The sequence below is a fragment of the Seriola aureovittata genome, chromosome 3 (genome assembly GCF_021018895.1).
Source record: "Seriola aureovittata isolate HTS-2021-v1 ecotype China chromosome 3, ASM2101889v1, whole genome shotgun sequence".
Lineage (NCBI taxonomy): Eukaryota > Metazoa > Chordata > Actinopteri > Carangiformes > Carangidae > Seriola > Seriola aureovittata.
The window spans coordinates 17,336,154-17,356,955 of NC_079366.1; the positions used below are offsets into that span (position 1 = coordinate 17,336,154).

At 39.0% G+C, this 20,802-nt stretch overlaps 1 protein-coding gene across 1 annotated transcript; it reads left to right on the forward strand.

Annotated features, from left to right (window-relative positions):
* Positions 1-5,202: 5,202 nt before the first annotated feature.
* On the forward strand, positions 5,203-20,416 carry wdr19 (WD repeat domain 19). Its single transcript, XM_056372946.1, has 36 exons — positions 5,203-5,311; positions 6,306-6,397; positions 6,487-6,552; positions 6,678-6,803; positions 7,012-7,127; positions 7,235-7,350; positions 7,541-7,621; positions 7,912-8,024; positions 8,126-8,299; positions 8,387-8,457; positions 8,559-8,731; positions 9,294-9,414; positions 9,510-9,616; positions 9,745-9,861; positions 10,709-10,864; positions 11,920-12,067; positions 12,401-12,611; positions 13,177-13,336; positions 13,466-13,576; positions 14,059-14,168; positions 14,252-14,309; positions 14,704-14,850; positions 15,066-15,148; positions 15,248-15,331; positions 15,418-15,564; positions 16,111-16,235; positions 16,424-16,533; positions 16,663-16,731; positions 16,829-16,906; positions 17,861-17,957; positions 18,088-18,212; positions 18,712-18,793; positions 18,914-19,064; positions 19,249-19,372; positions 19,498-19,574; positions 20,007-20,416. Exons 1-36 carry the CDS (start codon positions 5,303-5,305, stop codon positions 20,119-20,121), a joined length of 4,050 nt encoding a protein of 1,349 aa, XP_056228921.1. The 5' UTR covers positions 5,203-5,302; the 3' UTR covers positions 20,122-20,416.
* Positions 20,417-20,802: the final 386 nt, after the last annotated feature.

Genomic DNA, 20,802 nt, shown 5'->3' on the forward strand with positions numbered 1-20,802 from the left:
CTTTCGTTTCTGTTTTTTCCTGTGTTAAATACTAATGGGCGACACTTTTAACAATAACAGCTAAATCATGTTTATGGAGCAGATGTCTCTGCAAGCCGCTTACATTTGTCACAATCACTATAAACGCTGTTATGGTATAAATTTCAATGTTTATATGTGGCTCTTATCTCTAACAGCATCCCCCATCAGAGCAGCCCTAGCAATGGCCATTGCAGTTCAAAGGTTTCTGTTCTGAATCCATTTTCTAGGCCTGGAGGTTAATATGAATCCTCATTACTTTTGAGTGTGGATACTCTAAGTTAAAAGCTGCAGCCTGAGCCAGAGACACTGCAGCAGGTTGAAGTGTTTGCCGACTGAAACTGTGTGAGGAAGAGGAATGCTCATAATTTGCAGATACTTTAACCCCGGGACAGCAGCCAGTAGCCAACTGATTCACTCTGTTATTTATTGCGGGGGAAGCTTTAAATCATAACCAGTACCCGGTGGCACTGAGAAATGATGCCTGCGACCTTGTCTTGCCACCTTAACAGCACCTGAGTGCATTACGCTTGACAGGAACAAGAGGCACACAGAAAGTGCTGGACTGTCTGACTCCACATGCTCAACATCTAAATGTAGAAATAACCTGCAAACAGACATGCAGCTGGATATTTCTGGGGAAACTAGACTTCATAAGATTGTCATAAGAAACATAGAGCCTTGGGTTTCAATATGTCACAGTATAAACATATTGCTTCAATGAAGAACTGGAAGGCAGTGTTACAGAATATATATGTGATACTGTCACTCTGTGCAGAATAAGATGATATGGTTTTTTTTTTCAACCTTATAGCTTCAGGGGAAATAAAGGGAAACTGTCTTTTCAAGAGTTTTATTTTGTTCTTTCTGAGGTCTGTATGTCACCTTTGAGAGAGAAAATACATGATTCCACTTTGTTGTATTAACACATCTGAGAATATAATAAGTATTGAAAATAGTAGCTGACAAAACAAGTAGTTGCTGTTTAGGAGCTTTTTACACATCACAATCTTCCTCAGCAGATTAAATTTGAATATCTACAGTGACTTCAATGACAACTGGGAAAACACCATCTGCTGAAGAAGGTATTGTGAAATGATCGAGAGCTCCAGAACAGCTACTTCTGTTTGTCCTGTAGGAATAGCTGGCAGTCCTACTGGAATTACCCAACTCATACTTTACAAAATACCCTATAAAATTTGGGACTAAACAGGATCAGATATAACTAGATGGAAACTCAGAAAGGGCAGAAAGTCTGAATGGTTCTTCCTTGGCCAATGCTCCATCCCTCCACCAAGTTCAGTACTGCTAACATAATCCTGCACACACTCGGGTGAAAACATAACCTCCTTAGCAGAGGTCAGTATAAAGATTCCCTGCACATGTGACTGTCTGTTCTGAAAATGTCCATCAGGACTATTTGTAACACCTTCAACATTCCTTCAAAATTCCTACGATACAGAAATATTTTCCTGTGGATTTTTTTGTAAATAAAAATCAAGGAGAAGACAACATCCGAAGCTAATTTCCTTTGGCACACGAGGTTTGACCTCAGCACAGTTTACAGGGGCAGGAAAATGTGTGTACATACAGTAAATCACAGACTTTCCAGAATTCACTGCAGGAATACAAGATTACTGTATTAGACTGATTTCATTTCTTTTTTGTTATTGAGGAGTGTAGTAGCCTACTTCATTTTAAAATGTGCCACTGCAAAAACATTCAGCTGCTCTACTCACTTGGGCTTTATTGTCTCACTGGCAAAAACATTTCACAACATTCATTTTTCATCAGTTTTTTTTTTTCCTCTCTCTGCTCTAATTTTACCATTTTGCTTGGAAATCATACAGCTGCTCCCTTCAGTGCATCTTAATGAGGTCTGAGTCAGCAGGGTGTATTCTGCTAAGGCATGCCGGAGCACAGTGAGGAATATCTGTGTCACACAGCTGGCATTTCATCCCAGGTCCCAGGTTTGTACAGGAAAAATAACCTGTCATCCTCCCATCAATAGAATAGAACAGAAGGTGCTGTGTCACCCTGTGCTGTGTTTTCCCCAGCCTTTCGTCAATAATGAAAAAACGGAAGAGAAGGAGCAGCTGACCTTGATTTATTTCAGATGAACAGCCTGTTCACTGTTGAGTCACAAAGGCTGAAAATGCTGTTTGCGTTTTTTTAAAAGAGCATCACTGATTGCTTGTAGGACAACGGAAAAAATAAGATGGGACAGGGCAGATGTTGGGAAAACTGTGACAGTGGAAAAGAAAGTCAAGGATTGTACAAGGCTGCCGCCAACTGGATCTGTGGTGGAAGCACAACGATATTTACAGTGATGCTGTTTGTGTGACCTTGTTTGTTTGTTTGTTTTACCTTATGTCCTTATCTCTGCGAAATGGCTGCCATTTAAGCCTTGTCATTCGTTTAGATGATTAGTAACATTGTGCTAACGCTTTGTTTTCAGATCTGAAAACAAGTAACGTGTAACATAACATAGAACAAAGAATTGTCATGAAAAAAGCACTACTTTGTGTGACTGTGTCAGCCTAAACTGTGGGAAACGCAAATAAGCACATTTGAATTTACTGATATAAATTCTGGTGATTGTAAAATAACAGCTTTTAGGAAAACTTCAATAACACAGAAGGTCTCCTTTGGATGGATATGATATGGATTATAATCATTTTGGCTGTACAGTGTGAAAACTGTCAGATTCTACTTTTATCATTATTATTATTATTAGTAGTAGTAGTATTGTCAGCTATATCGCCAAGTTCACATTTTTCATTCAACACCTTCAGCTGTAAAATAAACGTGTGTGTTGTAAACATTAGCCACAAGAAGCTGTGTCTGTGATCAGTGTAATTAGTATAATTAATGATAGATAGTAACAGTTATAGTAATAGTAATTAATAGTAATTAATGATAGAAGCATAGAATAATATTGTGAAACTATAAAGAAGGATTTTATTCTGGATTTGAAAGCAGACTGGTTATGATTTGCAAAGCAAGATTTTTGGCAGCTAGTAACCCAAAGACCAGAGATGCTTTATTTTACAAGCGAGTACAAATTCTGTTTAATAGGTGTGAGGATTTTAGAGTTTGTACTGTGTGCAATGCTGCGTGTTTTGCATAAGCTGTCCCTTGCGGCCTTGTAAAAGACAATGACATATAGCTTTTGCGTGTGTAAACTAGGTTTAATGAACAACTCCTGTCTCCCACAGCCATCAAATCCCAATCTCAAACAGGTGACATCCTGCTACTGCTTCCGCTTGCTGAGTAACACCAGAGAAGTCAGGAGTCCAATCTCTTTTGTTTTATTGTCTTTACCTACAAATAAGAAACAGCACCACAATATCTATATGTGGAACTGATATACTAGTAACTGAGTTTTCCAGTCTGTATCACCGCTGGCCATGAGGAACGGCCGCTGGGATTTTCTACAGTTACAACATTTATCTAGAGTCTCAGTTCTGCAGCCTGAGGATGTTAACAAGCAGCACCTGCACCGATGCACCAGAAGGGATTCATATATAAACTGAGCTGAAAAACAATGCACATGAAGTTGCCTTGACAATAGAAAATAGCAGTCCCATCATTTTCTCTGTTGGACTCCATAAAACATCTAATAAATGTCTGGACTATAACGACATGCTTCCTCAGTTTTATTGCAGTTGTTTACTGTACAGACTCCAGTCATGAGCAGTGGGACCAGATGCAGAGCTCAAATCAGTGCTTGGGCTGTTATACTGTGTGCATAAAGCAACATAGCTCCACAACAAACACAGCTGCTTGCACACTCAGACATTATGTACACGGTGCAATACCTCCAGGCTCACTTTATAGTGTATGCTGTTTTTGAACAGCTTTTCTAAAGAGAGACTTTCAAACATCTGTTGTTTCAGCTTCACAAACTGTTTATAATTCAATGGAAGGATTCCGTCCTTGTAAATGTTAAATCTACATGATGTTCTGACAGTGACTGTTGACTGTGAGGGAGTAATTTTCACAGCAGATACCAACACACATGTTCCTAATAACATATCTGTTTTTAAGAGGGTGACAGTGAACCAGCATGCACAGTGCTGGTACCTACTTAAGAAAATCTATGTCTGGATTGCTGTTTGTCAACAATATGGCATTTTATGCTCATTTATTATTTTTCTTTTATATTGTTTATTTATTGTTGTCTTTCATGTCACTCTACCAAGCTGTTCATACAATATATGTAATATTATCAGCAGTTTCTTGACAATATTAAAAATGTTCGTATTGAAACTCAAGGCTGTAATTAGTTTTGTATACTGTAGCTAAAGAAGATGTTCTTTCTGACTATATGAATATAATAATGGTTGCTTACATTGCTTAAAATGCTAGGATGCAGATCGATCCTCAAACTATTGATACAACCAATGCAAAGTCTTGTTTTGAGTACCAGTGCTTATGTCAGTAGGCTCAATACCTGCATGAACACTATTTTTAGTGCTGTGATTTTTGCATCTCAGCCGCTGTTGTGTGAATGTGTGCAGTCATGAGCTCTTTATTGCAGAGAATGAACATACCAAACATTTATTATTTACCATTAAAAATATGCATGTGATGAAGTAATCAACAGAGAAGAGTGAAAAGAAATACCTCATGTTTTGCAATTACTTGGTGATGATTAAATGGACTATTTATAATGTATTCACCTCATAAATGAAGACAAATTTCTCTTCCCTACATAATGGTTACTTAGATTAGTGTCGGTATCTGTATTATTGGTATTGATACTGGTGATTCTGGCCATGATATTACATGGTATCGGATCAAAGCCAAATTATGTCGCATCACCCAACCCCATAAAATGCCCACATCTGCAATTAAATGCATGATTACCTTGTTGTCCATAATTTCTATAAAGTTTACATGTTTTTCTCAATTCAGAGCTGTCACTGAATGAAGAAAACATCCTGCACTCAACATTATTGGCCACCAACGGTTAAATTCACCACAGGGAAAAAAAAAAATCCGCTATTCATTTATTTTGGCATTTTGTTTTCTTCAGTGTCCAAATTTGCAACTTAAGTAAGACCTAAATCATCTTTGAAACAATTATTTATTTATTTATTTATTTTAAATCACTCTGTTCTGCTTTTGCAGCTCCTCATTGGCTGCTCACTGTTGCTATGACATCGCTCCTGCAGACGCTTCAGAGTGAAGCATTCTGGGATATGCACAACAATTATGTCGAAGATGCTCTGAACAGAAAAGATCGATTTAAAGTTTAAATAATGAACTAAGTGTTGCCATGATGAAGGTTAGTACCAGCGAAAGAACTGGAAATAACAACATTACTTCTGGTTTTACGATTTCGACGTTGAGTTTGATCCACGACCGTAGCTAGCTGCTTCTTCCAGCTAGCATTGATTAGCTTGGCAACTCTTTGAAAACCAAGCTAAACGCTAATGTAACGTTAACGTTTAACATTGGGTAACGTCAATTAGCTAAACCTGATAATTTGTAGGCTATAGCGTTATCCAAAGTCAAGTAACGAATTGCGTTTCTAGGTGTATGATCGAAGACGCTTTTTCCAAATGTCAGGACAAGCCTTCCATCACGACGGTGCATGTTTGGTTAGCTAATGGGCAGAAAAATCATAACAGTTCTTCAAAGTGTAAGATTGCATTATTTACACGCCTAACATAGTGTTAGCTGTGGCAGCTGTATCTTATTTGTCCGTGTGACATTTTATACAGCTTATCTTTTCACGTTCTGGGTCAAATCTTAGTCCATGTAACAAATTTCAACTTCATAAATGCCATAAAAAGAAACGTAAGACATTGGTTTCAAAATAAACCCCCAGTTTGTTTCTCCAAGCCAAACTTAAGATTATTCAAATGATGTAACTTGAGTAAACTCACTAAAACAAGGATATAATAAGCATTAAAAAAGTAAACAAGAAGTAATTCCCTTTAATTCAAGATGATTTCCAGTAAAACAATTTGTGTTCACTCACTCTAATTCTTAACTTTCCCACATTTTATTTTTTGAACAGCAATATTACGCTAACATTGCTTTAGGTTTATCAAAAATGCTGAAATAAATGGCAATGAATGGCATGATCAAGAGCAGCCAGTCAATGAAATCTAACATTAAGTAATCTTTCTGGTTAGGATGAGAGAAGACTGTTATTGAGTTTGGAACCTATTTGTATTTCTCCTGAGAAAACTATGAATACCACTTTAATTTCACATACTTGCATATGTTTTAACATATAAAATGTAGTTAAAAAGTAATCTTTGCATCCACAGAACGTTTTCATTCTTGCTGACAAAGCCTGGGCGGGTTCTAACCTACTGTATAAGTGGCAGAAAACCCTTGGTAACTATATTGCTGTTGCAGGGTGAGTAAACCATTGTGGTAGAGAATGTAGCCCTATAAAAATGTGTAAAATGAATATGCATGCTGATATGCATTATATTTCTAATACAGACAAGACAGCTCAGTGAAAATATTTGATCGCCATGGACACAAGTGGACTGAACTCAACCTTCCAGGGTAAGTGTGAGAACATCCTTATTGGCTCTGACTTTGTCTAATCAAAAAGATTGAGATGATTACCTCTTGCTGTATTTTACAGTAAGTTCTTTTCCACTTTTTCTCCTTTCTTTTACTTCCCCTAGACGTTGTGTGGGTATGGACTGGGATAAGGATGGAGACATTTTGGCTGTGATAGCTGCAAAATCCAGCTCCATCTACCTCTGGGATGCCAGTGTCAATAAAACATCCCAGATAGACAGCGGCATGAGGTGTGACACGCATGCATCACATTTCCAAAGAGGGAGAAGCTAGCATTGGGAAAATTCTCAGATTCACATACACTTCTTCAGGCTAAATATCAAATGTTAATGTTGATGCATTCATAATTCCAGCCCATGAGGCTCAAACAGAGCGAGAATTATTGCTAATCATTTCTGATACTCTGGGTTTGTTCCCTGCTGTTATTTGTTACAACAGGGATCAGATGTCCTTCATCTTGTGGTCCAAGACTGGCCCGCTGTTGGCAGTCGGGACAGTCAAAGGAAACCTGTTGATCTACAATCAGCAAACTTCACGCAAGATCCCTGTACTGGGTAATGCACATGCAACACAACTGCACAGAGACTTGTTTACAGTTTTGTCATTCTGTAGTCACTTCTCTTGTGTTGATTTCCTGTCCCTCTCTCTCCATGAATGCTAGGAAAGCACACCAGAAGGATCACCTGTGGGTGCTGGAATACTCAGAATCTACTGGCTCTGGGAAGTGATGACAGCACACTGAGCATCAGCAATCATGAGGGTGACACCATCAGACAGGTACTTGCACATAAACACACAGAAGCACAAATATGTTAACATTACCTCAGCCATGAAACATAAGTGTTTACATTAGATTATGTTCATGTCAACGATGATATCTGAATGCGCAGTATTACTAAATAGAAGAAGAAGAATAAGAAAAAAAAGGTGGAAAATAGATCCAGTTAACTTTCTGTTCTCTTGCTAGATAACGCTTCGCGGTGAGCCTGCTGAAATTTACTTTTCAGTGATGAAGACAGATGAAAGGTCTGCTCAAGGAGAAAGCACCGTAAGATTGCTGCTATTTTTCACTAATCTTCATTATCCAGACTCTTCTTATATGTACAGTACATGATTTTTACATCACACATTTATTACAATATGTTCACATTCTAGTGTCTCAAGTTGAATTGTCGCCTGTTGTAATTTGTCAAAGCAGGCCAAAGCATTCACTACTGGCTATGTACTTTTATCTCAATGCTTGCAGAACAGTGTGCAATGAGGATTCCCAGTGCAGATAAAACAGTAACTTTATGGGTAAAACAAAAAAGTAATTTAACGTAACTATTGACCCTTCAGGTGAGTGTGTCTGTGGAGAAGAAGATACTGATGCTTTTCAATGTCAACGACCCTGAAAACCGGATAGAGCTGACGTTCCAGCGCCGCTATGGAAACATTGTGTCCTATCGCTGGTACTCACATATTCAGGCACACCGCCAAGCTCAGATATTGAATTATGGCTGTGAGATATTGGTATTAAAATTAGTTCTGTCTCCCTGCTTGTTACTTCCAGGTATGGTGATGGGTATATACTCATTGGCTTCTCCCATGGATTCTTTGTGGTTATTTCCACTCACATCAGGGAGATTGGGGAGGAGCTCTACCAGGCTCACAACCACAAAGATAGTCTAAACAGTGTGGCCATCTCGCCAGCGTTGAACAAGGCTGCCTCCTGTGGGGACAACAGGTACACACACGCTTTCAAAAGAGATAGCACCGTCATTCTGTTTCTTTGTTAGCATGAAAAAATAAATTTACGTATTTCTTATTGCAGCATAAAGATCCACGAGCTGTCTGAGCTTAAAGATATCAGCAATATAATTCAGTTGGATGACGAGACTAAAGGTGAGAGACAGTCATCTTTTCCAGCCAAACTGTCAAAGTGTCATCTTGAAAGCATCACCTACTTCTCTTTCATTTGCCTCCCACCCTCTCTCCTCCTCCAGGTCTGGACCAGCTGAGCTGGACAGATGATGGCCAGCTGTTGGCTCTTTCCACACAGAAAGGGACACTCCATGTCTTCCTGACCAAGCTGCCCCTCCTCTGTGATAGCTTTGGTACCCGGCTGGCCTACCTCACCTCCCTGCTGGAGGTCACCATCTCCAACCAGGTTGAGGGGGTGAGGACACAAATACACACACACACACACACACACACACACACACACACACACACACACACACTCACTCAAAATGCATACAGCATTGCAACAAGAATGAATATGCAAAACTCTGCCGAGGTTGCACAAGCTGTTAAATCTTTTTTGTTGATGTTGGCTAAAATATGGAGAATACATAAATCCTATAGTATGGAATATCAACAGACAAATGCATTACTTTTTGGGTTGTCATCAAAATATGTCATGTACCTATTTTGTAAAAATTGGATAAGATTTGATGAAGAGCAGTTGAGAGGTGTTGTATGTGTCTGTGGGCTGAAAAGGGCATGGCTATATGTGTAGATGTATTATTGGACCATGAAATGTATTAAACACATTTGGCAAAAAATAGGTGAGCTCATGGTCTAGGCTGATTAGAGGAAAGATTAATAAGAAATGAAAGTGATTAAAAGGGCAAGATACAGTATGTAAGACTGGGCTAGTTGTGTTTCTGCGCTGATGGGGGTAGATACTGCTGACTGAATAGATTCAATATTAAATCTCTCTCTCATTTGTTTTTCAGGAAACCCCTGTGACCATAGAATTGGACGTAGAGCCCACTTTCATTGCAGTGGGACCATACCATGTAGCTGTCGGGATGAACAACAGAGCCTGGTTCTACGCATTGGTTGACCAAGAACCTGGTGTGTCGAGCGTTATGTGGTGTGTGTAGGAATTGATTTAATCATGTAAATGTCTGCGCATAAGTTTTACTGCGCTGTTTCTGTGTATCACTCAGGTTTTCACAAGCTGAAGGATGTTGAGTATTTGGGGACGATAGCCAGTATGTGCCTTAACTCAGACTACGCAGCAGCGCTCTTTGAGGGAAAAGTGCAGCTGCACATGGTGAGTCATCTGGTGTCAGTGCTTTGTCTTTCTTTTTATTGAACAATAAATGATCAATGAACAGGCTTCACCCTTTATCGTTATTGTTTAACATGGATATTCTACAAGTCTGTGTATGTGTGTTTTAGATCGAAGGCAAAGACCATGAGGAGAAGAAACAGATGAAGTTGTTTCCAGATGATGACAGAAAAGGTCGAATCCTTTGCCATGCTCTCACCGCTGACTTCCTTTACTACGGCACTGATGTAAGACTCAGCACATCATCACGTCAGTCAGCCCACTTAGTACATAGTGAAGCTGCTCCGCACACACTGAATGAAAGCATGACTGTGGACACTGGTGGTGCTAATTTCTGAATCAGAAAGTTCCTTTCATATACTGTATCTGTTATACACAATCAATTTCATCACCAAACTCAAAACAAAGATTTATTGAAAACAATCTCTCTTTTATACCTTCGCACTGGCATCAGCAGTGGCCAGAGGCAATATGTTTTCAGATTTTCCATTCATCTCATTCTCATGAATGCAATGTCTCAGGAACGCTGTGAGGGAATTAAAAAAAAAATTGGCACAAATGTTCACTTGGACTCAAGGATGAACTCATTAGAATTCTGTGGTCAAAGGTCTCTGTGACAAAACACATTTTTGGCCATAATTCAAGAATTCAAATACTAATTATGACAAAATACACTTAATACCTTTTATTTAATCCCTTCAAAGTTCTCAGTGTATATAGTATATGGTTCTGGACAGACATTGAACTGTTTATGCACAAACTGAAATTTGACTGGTTGGCAGAGGCAACACAAACTCAAGGCAGTGATTCTAATTATTACATGTTTCAGTTTTGTGAATTCTCAAAGACAAAGACTAGTCCTGGTCCATTTCCTCTAACCTCTCCTTAATCATCCCTTTTTCCTGTTTTCCCCAGATCTGCTTCTTCAGTCTTTTGTGGTCTAGTATTTGTTCTTGTTTTACTATTTCCCCATCTCCCCTTATCCCTGCCTACTACTGTTGTTGGTTGCCGTGCATTTGTAATTGTCACTTTTTCTAATGGATGCTCTTATCTCTCTTATTATCTTTTTCTCAGTCAGGCAATGTGGTATGTGTCTTTGTGGAGGACTGGGAGACTGTGAGCAGCTACAGCCATCCAGTTGGTGTGAGGAGAGTATTCCCTGACTTAAATGGCACACGGCTGGTCTTCATTGATGACAAGAACGGCGGCTTCCTGCTCTCTCCTGCAAATGTCAGTACATATGGTTACTTATTACACCTATGAATACACACAGCTGAAATTACAAGCACACACAGAGAGGTTTGCACTTTTAATTACACAAGTACTTAAGCATACAGTGACAAAATATCATGGTAAAAAGAGATTCAATAAATAGTTAATGGAGTTTAATACAATTTGGATTGTACAAACAAGTTAAAACAATGAAATGTAGTATGACAAGCTATACAGATATAAGAGAAACAACTGAAAACTAATGATGCAGAATTTAAGTAAACTAATAGTATGTGTTGTTCTGGTGTGCTGCAACTGGTTAAAGTATGGTCCAAGTCATTAGGACTTCATGAGTTAGATGCCCACTCCTAACCATTGCCATGACCCACTTTCTCCCTTTCCAATTATATCTCATGCACATTTGTGGCTCTCTCTTGTGTAGTATGACTAACACAAATTTAGAAGGTAGAGTGTCTTTGTTTTGATACTATGAAAAGATGTACAACTGCTCCTGGGATCAAATCTGACATCTTTAAGTTTCAGGGCTTATAAATCACTGCGACTTACAACACTATTTATTGTCTGACTCCACCATATACTCTGAATATGAAAATACTAATACATGGACGGTAAAGGCAAATGGAGTAACAAGTAATTTGGATTAAGTCTAAAGAAAATGATCTGACATGTTCCTCAAACCACAGGTTGTATTTATACAAAAACTAATAATCCTACACTGGTCAAAGCAAAACCTTAGAAATGTCAAAATATCACCATGTTAAGACCAAAGTTTGATAATGAGCATTGAGACAGTCTATGCACTGTGTATTATCAGTTCTTAGATGTATTCTTAAAATTGATTAATTTGACGATGTGAACCCATCATGATCATGATGGCTACAGCCTGGATTTAAGTGTCACATCTTTCTCCAAGCTAACCAGACCAACTTATTATACAGTATTAGACGTGAAAACAACTAATCTTTGTGTGTGTGTGTGTGTGTGTGTGTGTGTGTGTGTGTGTGTGTGTGTGTGTGTGTGTGTGTGTGTGTCCGTGTGTCCATCCGATCCAGACAACTGACTCCTGCTTTGAGCTCCCCAACTTCTCTCCCACCATCACAGGAGTGCTGTGGGACAACTGGCATGCTGACAGAGGAGTGTTTGTAGCTTATGACAATGACAAGGTCTACACCTATGCCCTGCATAAAACTACAATATATGGTAGGGAGATGCCACAGCATAACACACACACTTACACATTTTTATTTCTCTAATGTTTACCTCTAACTTATTAAAAAGAGAGTACTGGTTTTTCTGATTTTTTTTTCTTTCCCCCACCATCTTATTCAGAGTGGCTTGCAATTAGTGCAGTATAATACATTTTAAAATGAAATCAACAAAATAGTTTTATCTAACAGTACAGCAAAACTCTGGCTCCTAGCCTCATTGAAATAGTCCTCCTGTTATTGTAATCCTGTGATATAAAAGTAGAAGAGAGATAACAGGGATGATCTTTGAGCATTTTTTAATGTCTCTCTCACTGTGTCTGCCCAGGTCCTCGAGTGGTGTTGGTGGGGAGCACCACGATCTTTTCACAGAAGCCTTTGCTCTTGTACAATGGGGAACTGACTTGTCAGAGGGCGAGTGGCAAGACCAGTGAAGTGGCTCTGAGCACACACTCCTTCCTCCAGCACTCAACTGGCACATCAACAGATTCACCGCCAGGACTCAGCAAGCATCTCACCCAGGCACTCATGCTCAAGAGGTCAGTTCAATCTGGCATCAGATTTATTAGATGTTGCTGTTAAAGAAGAATTTTTACTTTGTTAAAACTTTGTTACCCACAATGACTAATGCTGCTTGTGGTGTTAATGCTGTTGTGTCAATGGACATTAAACTAATCAGTTCTAACTACTGAATGAAAGATAAAGTACAGCTGTGTTGAGAAGGATATGTCTAAATCTGCTTACAAAATTTTGAAAATACAAAAATTCTGTTTGTAATTGGGGAAAAAATAAGACCGCAATGATTAACATTACATTATGTATAAAATTGTGGCTTTCAGCACCCATACCATATATGAATTATATTCAAACAAAGGTAATACATTGTTTTTGGTAATTGTTTTGTTTTGGTTTCATTGTCTGTCTCTCCCTGACGACACCTTCCAATTTTAACTCTGGGTTAAATCAGTGAGACTAGGAACAAAATTGTGTGTGTGTGTGTGTGTGTGTGTGTGTGTGTGTGTGTGTGTGTGTGTGTGTGTGTGTGTGTGTGTGTGTGTGTGTGTGTGTGTGTGTGTGTGTGTGTGTGTGTGTATTCCTGCCCAGGTTCCATGAAGCTTTGGCTCTTTGCAAGTCTGCAGGCACTGAGGCAGACTGGGCAGAGTTAGGCAAAGCCTGTCTGGTCCACATGGAGGTCGATCTGGCCATCCAGGTCTATCGCATGAGTGGCAATGTGGGCATGGTCCTTTCACTGCAGAGCATCCAGGTACAAAACACACAATGGTTTATATATCACATACTCCTCATAAAAGACAGTGTTTCTGTCTCTTTTGACACAACATTGTTCCTATCTCCTTATCTGTCTCTCTTGGTGTCTGTGTCTCCCTCTGTCCAGGGTACAGAGGACATGAATTTACTGGCAGGACATTTGGCCATGTTTCTAGGTGACTACAACTTGGCTCAGGACCTCTATCTCTCCTCAAACTGCCCAATTGCTGCCCTGGAGGTGTGTTTGTATTTTTGTATATGTGTAAGAGACCAAGGCCGATTGCTTGTGCTTTATTTGGGTATCTCCTGTAATAAAATTGGTTAAGTCAGTGGCTCATAACCAAGATATTGCACATGGGCGGACAAATCATTTGCAAAACAGTACAATTTTGATGAAAACATGTTTTTAAAACTGGTCGGCAGAGTCCAACCTTTTTGTTTTTTTTTAAACAAAAAAGAAAAATTGAGCTTCCTACATGTTTACCCTGCTTTCAGTTCAATCGTGAATGTTTGATCGTTACCATTAAAGAAGAAAGTGCTCTTGGCCTCCGTATTGTTATGGGGTCAGATGTGGGCCACCGACTTTTTTGAGATTTTCAAGTAGGCCATGAGTAGGAAAAGGTTATGAACTGCTGGGTTAAGTAATTCCTTACAATTGTAGATTTTGTCAGCTATTGTTAATTAACATTGTTAATGTAGCATTTTGTGTGTTTGTTTTAGATGAGAAGGGACCTGTTGCACTGGGACAGCGCTCTTATGTTAGCGAAGAGGCTAGCTGAAGACCAGATTCCCTTTATATCCAAAGAATATGCCGTTCACCTGGAGTTTATGTAGGTGTATCCACACAACACACGTACAGTATATATTATTCAGCAGACTTGATCTTTCTAAACCTCTATTTTTCTCTTTGTAGTGGAGACTATGTGAATGCATTGGCACATTATGAAAAAGGCATGACCCACAATAATAAAGTAAGTGCAATATACCGGTACTATATATATAACTCATCTGTCAGAAATAATAATAGTACAAAAAGTTAATAAATGTTCATTTTTGGACTGTGCTTACCCCAGATACTTGTTTTGATTACACATACCTCCTGATACTATGATAGTTATTGTTGTTAAATATGGCAGCATCCAATTATTTCTGCTAATGTGGTTTAGTTTACATGCACCCTGCAGCTGTAGGACAAAGAATGCTGTTCCTGTTAACTACTTGCTGTATATCCTTTCAGATTCTCCTCTTAGGATTTGTAAAAAGCAGTCAGAACAAAGATGATGAAAATTAAATAACTTTTACTTACTTTGAAGTTTTCTCCCTCTGTTGCCCTCACCTTCAACCATCGTTCCTTTGCTGTGTCAGTTCCAGGAGCATGACGAGGCATGTCAAGCAGGTGTAGCCAGGATGTCCATCAGAATGGGTGACATCAGGAGAGGAGCTGCCCAGGCTATTCAGCACACAAGCAGAGTCCTCAAGAAGGAATGTGGAGCCATACTGGAGAGCATGAAGGTAGAGACAGCCTCATCTCTTTCTTCTTGTAAATTAAATGTTTTGGTGATTTCCCATATTATACATTAGCATTAGATTACAGTCACCTGAAGTGTTTATGTGTGTTTTACAGACTGCGTTTATTGTGCAGCGCTGAAAATATCTGAGCATCAGATAATATTTTTTAATTTCATTTCGTTCATATCTCCTTCTATGGTCTTTTAAATTTCTCACAGCAATTCTCTGAAGCTGCTCAGCTCTATGAGAAAGGCCAGTATTATGACAAGGCTGCATCCGTCTACATTCGTTGCAAGAACTGGTGAGGCAAACACTAACATACACCAACACAGAGACCTGCAAGTTTCTCTCCTCCTTTATGTTATTCTATTTTATTCATGTGTTTCTACTCCATACTCAGGGCGAAGGTGGGAGAGCTGCTCCCCCACGTTTCCTCTCCCAAGATCCACCTGCAGTATGCCAAGGCCAAAGAGGCGGATGGCAGGTAGGTTCTTAGTCTGAATGTGTCACCACTGAAGACAGTTAAATCATTGAAAGAGAAGCTGATGTAATGTATACTGTTTGCATCAGGTATAAGGACGCAGCAAGGGCCTATGAGAGCGCTAAAGACTGGGACAACATGATCCGTGTGCTGCTGGACCACCTGAACAACCCTGAGGATGCTGTTCGCATTGTCAGGGAGACGCAGAGCATCGATGGAGCAAAGATGGTTGCCAGGTAGGACAAAGATGAGCACAGGCGTACACACACAACAAAGGTTGTGCACATAACCATGTTATCGTCATTTCTTTTAGTTCCATCTACTGTTTTCTCTTTAGTGTTGACCTCACCAAACTGAATTCCACAGACTGTTTTATATTGAGTCTTATCAAAACTAATCCTTTATAAGGCTGCACTAATGTATATTTATACTGTTGATTCTTTTTTGATTGTTTGGGCTATAAAATGTCACAAAATAGTAAAGCCAATTTCAACGGGACATCTTCAAATTGCTTGTTTTGTCTGACCAGCAGTCCAATGCTCACAAATCACAAAGATATTCAATTCACAATAATATGAAATAGAGAAAAGCTGCAAATCCTCCCATTTGAGAAGCTTGACAATTTTGTGTGATAAATTACTTAAACAATTAATCAATTATCAAAATTGTTGCTAATAAATTTCTTCTCGATTGATTAAAGGATTAATTAACAAGTAATTTCATCTCTAGTTCTCTCTCTGTATTTCTGTAATAGACCTTAAACATATGTTTGTGTGTCTCAGATTCTTCCTGCGGTTGAACGACTACGGCTCAGCCATCCACTTCCTGGTTCTGTCTCAGTGCAACGATGAAGCTTTCCAGTTGGCTCAGCAGCACGGACAGATGGAGGTCTATGCAGACATCATTGGTCAGTCTGTGTGGTAATGTGTGTGTAGATCATATAGACATTTACAATTTGATATAAACATTCGAAGTGTGTCTAACATTATTTGCTGTTGCACTATTTGCTAGTGGCCCAAGCTGTTTTCTATCATTGTAATTCCAAATAAATGGTTGAATATTAATTGCATAACTGCGTGTGTGTGTGTTGATCAGGCTCTGAGGCGACGCAGGAGGATTACCAGAGCATTGCTCTCTACTTTGAGGGAGAAAAGAAACACCTGCAGGCTGGCAAGTTCTTCCAGAAGTGTGGGCAGTACAGCAGAGTAAGAACTTTCTGCTAGTAGTTCGTTTATTTACTCAACAGTTTTTTGTGACTTTATCTGATTCAATAGTTACGTAGACACGAGACACTGACTCACATTGTCAGTTTTTTCTTTCTTTGTGTTTCTCAGGCCTTGAAACACTTCCTGAAGTGTCCCAACACTGATGACAACCTGGCAGTGGAGATGGCTATTCAGACGGTGAGAGCTGTGTGTGTCAAACTGAATGTGACTGGGTATATACAAAATGAAGTGGGCATTCAGTTAAGTGTTTTTGGTGTGTGTGTATGCACTCCAGGTGGGTCAGGCCAAAGACAGCTCTTTGACCGGTCAGCTGATAGATTACCTGATGGGGGAGAGTGACGGAATGCCCAAGGTAATCAATATACTGGAACAATGGAGCCTTCTCTCTTTCATTCAGCTCAATGACTGTGACTTTCCTAGCTACATGATATTGTTGTAACATTTCCAGTAATAACTTATTATTGTCTACATTTATTGTTTGGTGTATTTTTCACTCGTTCTCCCTCTTACTGTCTCTCCTCTTTAAATTTGATAGCTTCTGTCAATTCAGGTAGGAACCAGAAGTGTGAGATTGACATAAACACAACCTTTCACTTTAAAAAAAAAGAACAGTAAAATTTGAAGAGAGGGCATATTTTTAGTTACTAGGTTTCTCAAGTCCAATAAGGCACTATCCACAAATCTTGTATTTCAAAACAGTAATTGACATTCTGCCAACAGAGCTAATAGGAGTATCCATTTAGCAGTTGTCTTTATGAAAGACAGGTGGGCCATCATTTATGTGTCTGTATGTGTATGCGTGTCATAGGTAATGTACATCTTTGTGAACATGTCAGTAGGACATGAGTGTGCCTTATATTCCTTCAGCTTGCCCTTAAGGAACTGTTTCAACTGATTAATTCTGTGCCTTGAGATGTGTTACCGACCAAACAGGGGCACCATCCTGGAAGCACAGTTTTCCTGTTATCTGCAAATATGCATTCAAAGGCCCTGAAAACCATTTTTTTCACTCAGTTTCATGCTCTGATAAATGGTGTCCTAAATAAACCCAGTTTTCTGCCAAAGTCAGGACAGATTTAGTTTTCCTTTTGACTTTGCTAATTTCAGAACTGCAGTTAACACTCTCCACTTGCAGAATACATCTACAGGTATTAGGGATCACTGGTCCCAGATTGTGTCATTAGCTGCTGTAAATCAGACATTAATTACACGTAGATCATGATCACAAAGCGGATGAAAGCTGCAGCACTGTTTTACCCCTTTCCCCATGTCTAAAATGTTGATGGTTCGTTGGCCCTCTTCCCAGGATGCCAAGTACCTCTTCCGTCTCTATATGGCGCTGCAGCAGTACAGGGAGGCTGCTCGCACCGCCATCATCATCGCCAGGGAGGAGCAGTGTGCAGGTACAAACATATTCACTAACACTAATCAAGACATTCTTAGCCAGTTACAACAACATGACCCATGTGATAAAAATTGCAATCAAGTTTTTCTTGCCTGCTTATTTTTTGTGTGTGTCTGTTACTCTTAAAGGGAACTACCGTAATGCCCATGACGTGCTGTTCAGCATGTACACAGAGCTGCAGGCCCAAAAGATTAAGATCCCTGCTGAGATGGCCACCAATCTGATGATCCTCCACTCCTACCTACTGGTGAAGGTCAGAACAGCTGAAATCGTTCACATGCATACAATGTGTTAGTAGAAATCTCTATTGCTGATAGAGGGCCTACATGAAAAAAACCCCACCTGTAATCATTTATAATGATCTTGTCATTGTTTACATGAAGCAATCAGTCAAACTGCTGCTAGTGACTTGAAGAATGTTTGTTTTTTTGCAAGAGTTGTATTTACTTTTTTTTCACTTCTAAAATCAACAAAATATGACATTTGCTTACAACATCAAAATGTATGTCATGATTACAATGGTCAAAATAAACACAAATTAAAATGGGAAAAGGCAAGAAAGCATCTGACACACCAACCAGTACAGCACAGTTTGACATAATGAGAACTAAGGTTGTTTTTCTGAATAAAACCTATGTTAAAGGGTTTGTAAAGCATCATGGGCATGTCAGTCTAAATGTTATATGACAAGGCTTCTCTATCTTAATATTACATATGTGACTTTGACTTTGTAAATGTGTTTTTTTATGTAGGTCCATGTGAAGAGAGGAGACCACCTAAAAGGAGCACGCATGCTCATTCGTGTCAGCAACAATATCAGCAAGTTTCCTGCACGTGAGTCAAAACAGATAAATCTCCTTTTCCCAATACTAATCGATTGTGAAGTACACACAAAAACTAGAAGTCTTCCACTAGAAGTTTCATCAGTGTGTATGTGTGTGTGTGTGTGTATAGATGTCGTTCCCATTCTGACGTCAGCAGTCATTGAGTGTCACCGTGCTGGACTGAAGAACTCGGCCTTCAGCTTTGCTGCCATGCTGATGAGACCAGAATACCGAAACGACATCGACCCAAAGTACAGGAAGAAGATTGAGGCTATGGTTCGGTGAGTGAAGAATGTCCACATCTCCTGTTCACTTTTGTAGAAATTTTGCCATCCGCTAATGATTTTCAGACCCCCTCTCCCGCTCTTCCTGACCTTCCGCCATCTCCACATGTGTACTTCTCATCTACCTGCCCTACACTGCCTATGAATCATTGTCTTCACTCTGTATGTGTCTGCACCACAGACGTCCAGATACATCGGAGCTAGAGGAGGAAACGACTCCATGTCCCTTCTGTGGCTTTCAGCTACCACAGAACGAACTGCTGTGTATTTCCTGCAAGAACAACCTGCCCTACTGCATTGCCACGGTACAAACACCACATGACATTTTAAGACTCGAATGCGGTTAAAAGAAAAAAAAAAGAAGCTAGCACTACATTTTTTAAAAACCATTGTTATCATTTGATCTTTGTTCTGTTTTCATTGTCCTCAGGGTCGTCATATGCTGAAAGAAGACTGGTCTGTATGTCCTCACTGTGAATTTCCTGCTCTCTACTCGCAGTTCATTCTGTAAGTGTCACACAAGCATGAACATACACTAGTTGTCATTTTCAGGTAGTTAAGTGATCATATAACAAATTAATGTTTATCTAAATTAAAGACAGCATTGTGATATGAAAATAAAAAAGACAATATGTGGATGGTTGATCTCAGAATTACAACACAACAGTTTGCAGAATGTTGTTTAATGACTAAATGCTGAAAGTGTCTGGTAGATCAGCTTTTATGACCATGGCTTGAGTTTTCGACCCCCTGTGGATTTTGATTTGAGTGCAGCTTCTTTTTGCCTTTGATAAGTGGCCATGGTATCAGCATGATAATACACTCTAAGGTGTCCTCCACTTTTTGTTTCCACATTGACCATTCTTTTGTATATCAGGGTCAATTGCTTAATTAAATTGAATTCGACGTTGACAAATTTACACTGAACTTTTGTTTCAGGTTGCTGGAGATGGAGACAATGTGTCCCATGTGCTCTGAGACTCTGAGTGTCAACCAGGTGAAGAAGATCTCTGATTGTTCCAAATACCTGCAGACTGATGAACTGGATCAATGAAGAAAAAATGTTTAAATACATAAAATATATATTTTGGATGGAATTTATTGATAGTTTTGTATGACATAACAGAGACACTTGATATCAACCAAAAGACAATAAAGCAAATAAAAAATGTAATGTATATTTAGGTGAAATTGTATGTGTAATAAAACCGTTTTGTTACCTGTTATTCTTTTTATTCTCTATTTGTATTTGTAAAAATTCAGATTTCAAATTTTTTTTAGCTTGTGGATTTTGAATAACCATTGTAAACTGGCTGAGGATGCATCAAGAATAAAAATATATTTCTGTACCAGTGAATATTTGTAATGATTTACTTTATCAGTTTTAACTGTCTGTGAGTTCTGCAACCGACAACAAAGGATTTGTAATTATTTCTCAAGTAATCTGTTGGGCAACAGCATTGAAGAAAAGGTATGAAACCATACATTCCTGAAGCAAAAGTTGACATTTTTTTAAATGTCTTATTTTATCGACGAACAATTGAAAACTTGATAGTCAATATACTTTTTTTGCCTTGCAATACTTTGATTTTTTTCTACCTTGCTGTGCTATGAAGTTTTCATGACATTTTATACTATGACGTTTTTATTCCTTCCTTAGTATACTAAGGCATAAAAACGTCACAGTATAGTGTGATGTTTTTCTACGTTTTTATGCCTTATTTTACTATGTGTT